The sequence below is a fragment of the Pteropus vampyrus genome, unplaced genomic scaffold (assembly GCF_000151845.1).
Source record: "Pteropus vampyrus isolate Shadow unplaced genomic scaffold, Pvam_2.0 Scaffold239, whole genome shotgun sequence".
In the NCBI taxonomy this organism is placed as follows: domain Eukaryota; kingdom Metazoa; phylum Chordata; class Mammalia; order Chiroptera; family Pteropodidae; genus Pteropus; species Pteropus vampyrus.
Window position 1 is genome coordinate 817,977 of NW_011889020.1, and position 1,370 is coordinate 819,346.

The 1,370-nt window shown below is 66.6% G+C and overlaps 1 protein-coding gene across 1 annotated transcript in view; it reads right to left on the bottom strand.

Moving 5' to 3' along the window:
• EEF1A2 (eukaryotic translation elongation factor 1 alpha 2) overlaps window positions 1–1,370 on the bottom strand; it is a 7,436-nt gene that overhangs the window by 3,020 nt on the left and 3,046 nt on the right. Inside the window, exon 3 of the mRNA XM_023519903.1 lies at window positions 34–282. Within this exon, the coding sequence (XP_023375671.1) occupies window positions 34–282 (249 nt within the window). The remainder of the gene's footprint in view (window positions 1–33; window positions 283–1,370) is intronic.

Here is a 1,370-nt window from a genome sequence, read left to right on the forward strand (position 1 = left end):
TGGCCGGGCGGGCCGGGCGCCTGCCCCACTCACCTCCGATCTTGTACACGTCCTGCAGCGGCAGGCGCAGCGGCTTGTCTGTGGGGCGCGTGGGGGGCAGGATGGTGTCCAGAGCCTCCAGCAGAGACACGCCGCTGGCGTTGCCCTCCTTACGCTCCACTTTCCAGCCCTTGAACCACGGCATCTGCGCAGGAGAAAGGAGGCGCCCACAGTAGAGACGGCCTGCGCCCGCCCTGCCCTGCCTCTCCGGGAATCCCGGGGCAGGCGCCTGACCTGAGGAGCCTGGGGGCCGGGGAGCAGTCCCGCCCCTGCCAGTGCCTCAGGCCCGCTGCTCCCCCAGGTCCCTTCAGTGCCACTGAGATACTGAACGGCTGCCCCCGCTTCAGTGCACTCCCAGCAGAGACGCTGCCACAGGGGGACGAAAGGAAGCAGAGCCCCCACCTCGGCCTGGACTGCTCAGCCCAGGCTCGGATGGACGATGGTCTGCGCTGTGGACCGGCCTCCAGCATGGAGCCCAGCTCAGCCCCTCCTCCCTGCAGCCCTCTGGGCCCTGGCCCAGGTCCCAGAGCCAGGCGAGCAGCACAGCAAGAGGCTGAGTCTGGCTTCGGCCCCGGAGACCATCGTGCCGGCCGTCAGGCGTGGCACACACACCGCTGCCCAAGGCTTCTGACAGCAGACCCACCGGCCACAGATGCGGAGAGGGGGAGGGGCCGGCTGCACTGCGTCCCAGGTCCATGCCCAGGGACCGTGTCCTCCAGATGGCCCAGGTCCACAGCGGTGCAGGAAGTGTGGGGGTGGGTGTCCGGGCGGCACCCCCAGGAGGGCGGAGGGTGCATTCAGCTCACCCATTACTGAGTGAGATCCACAAGGGAACGTGCAATCCACAACACGCAAACACGCAACCCAGCCGGATGGGGCCTTCCAGCTGCACCCCCTGACCAGGGGGCTCCGGGGCTGTCTCCCCTAGCTTTTCTGAGGCTCCCCTCCACCCCCGCTCCCTCAGTGTGGGCAGCTGCAGCACTGGTCAGAGTGTGTGGCCACCTTTCTGGTGCAGGATGTTCTCTGGCTTAACAGTGCCTAGGCACTTGGTCTCACGGTCCACAAATTCAAAACAACCAGCCTCCACTCGTCACCTCCCGCCAAGTCAGAGTTCCTGGGATGCTGGCTGCCCCGCTGACCAGCAAGAGCCAGCCCTCACCCTTCCCAGAGTCCAACCAGGTTCAGGCCCCTCGATGTGCCCAGGGAAATGAAAACTAACGCTGCCTCACAGGGCCCCAGCAAGCAGAGCACATGGGCCCGGCCCCAGTGGCCGCTGTCCCTGAAGTACTGACGTGGGGGGAGTGTCTTTGGCCACAGAAGGAGCCGTAGAG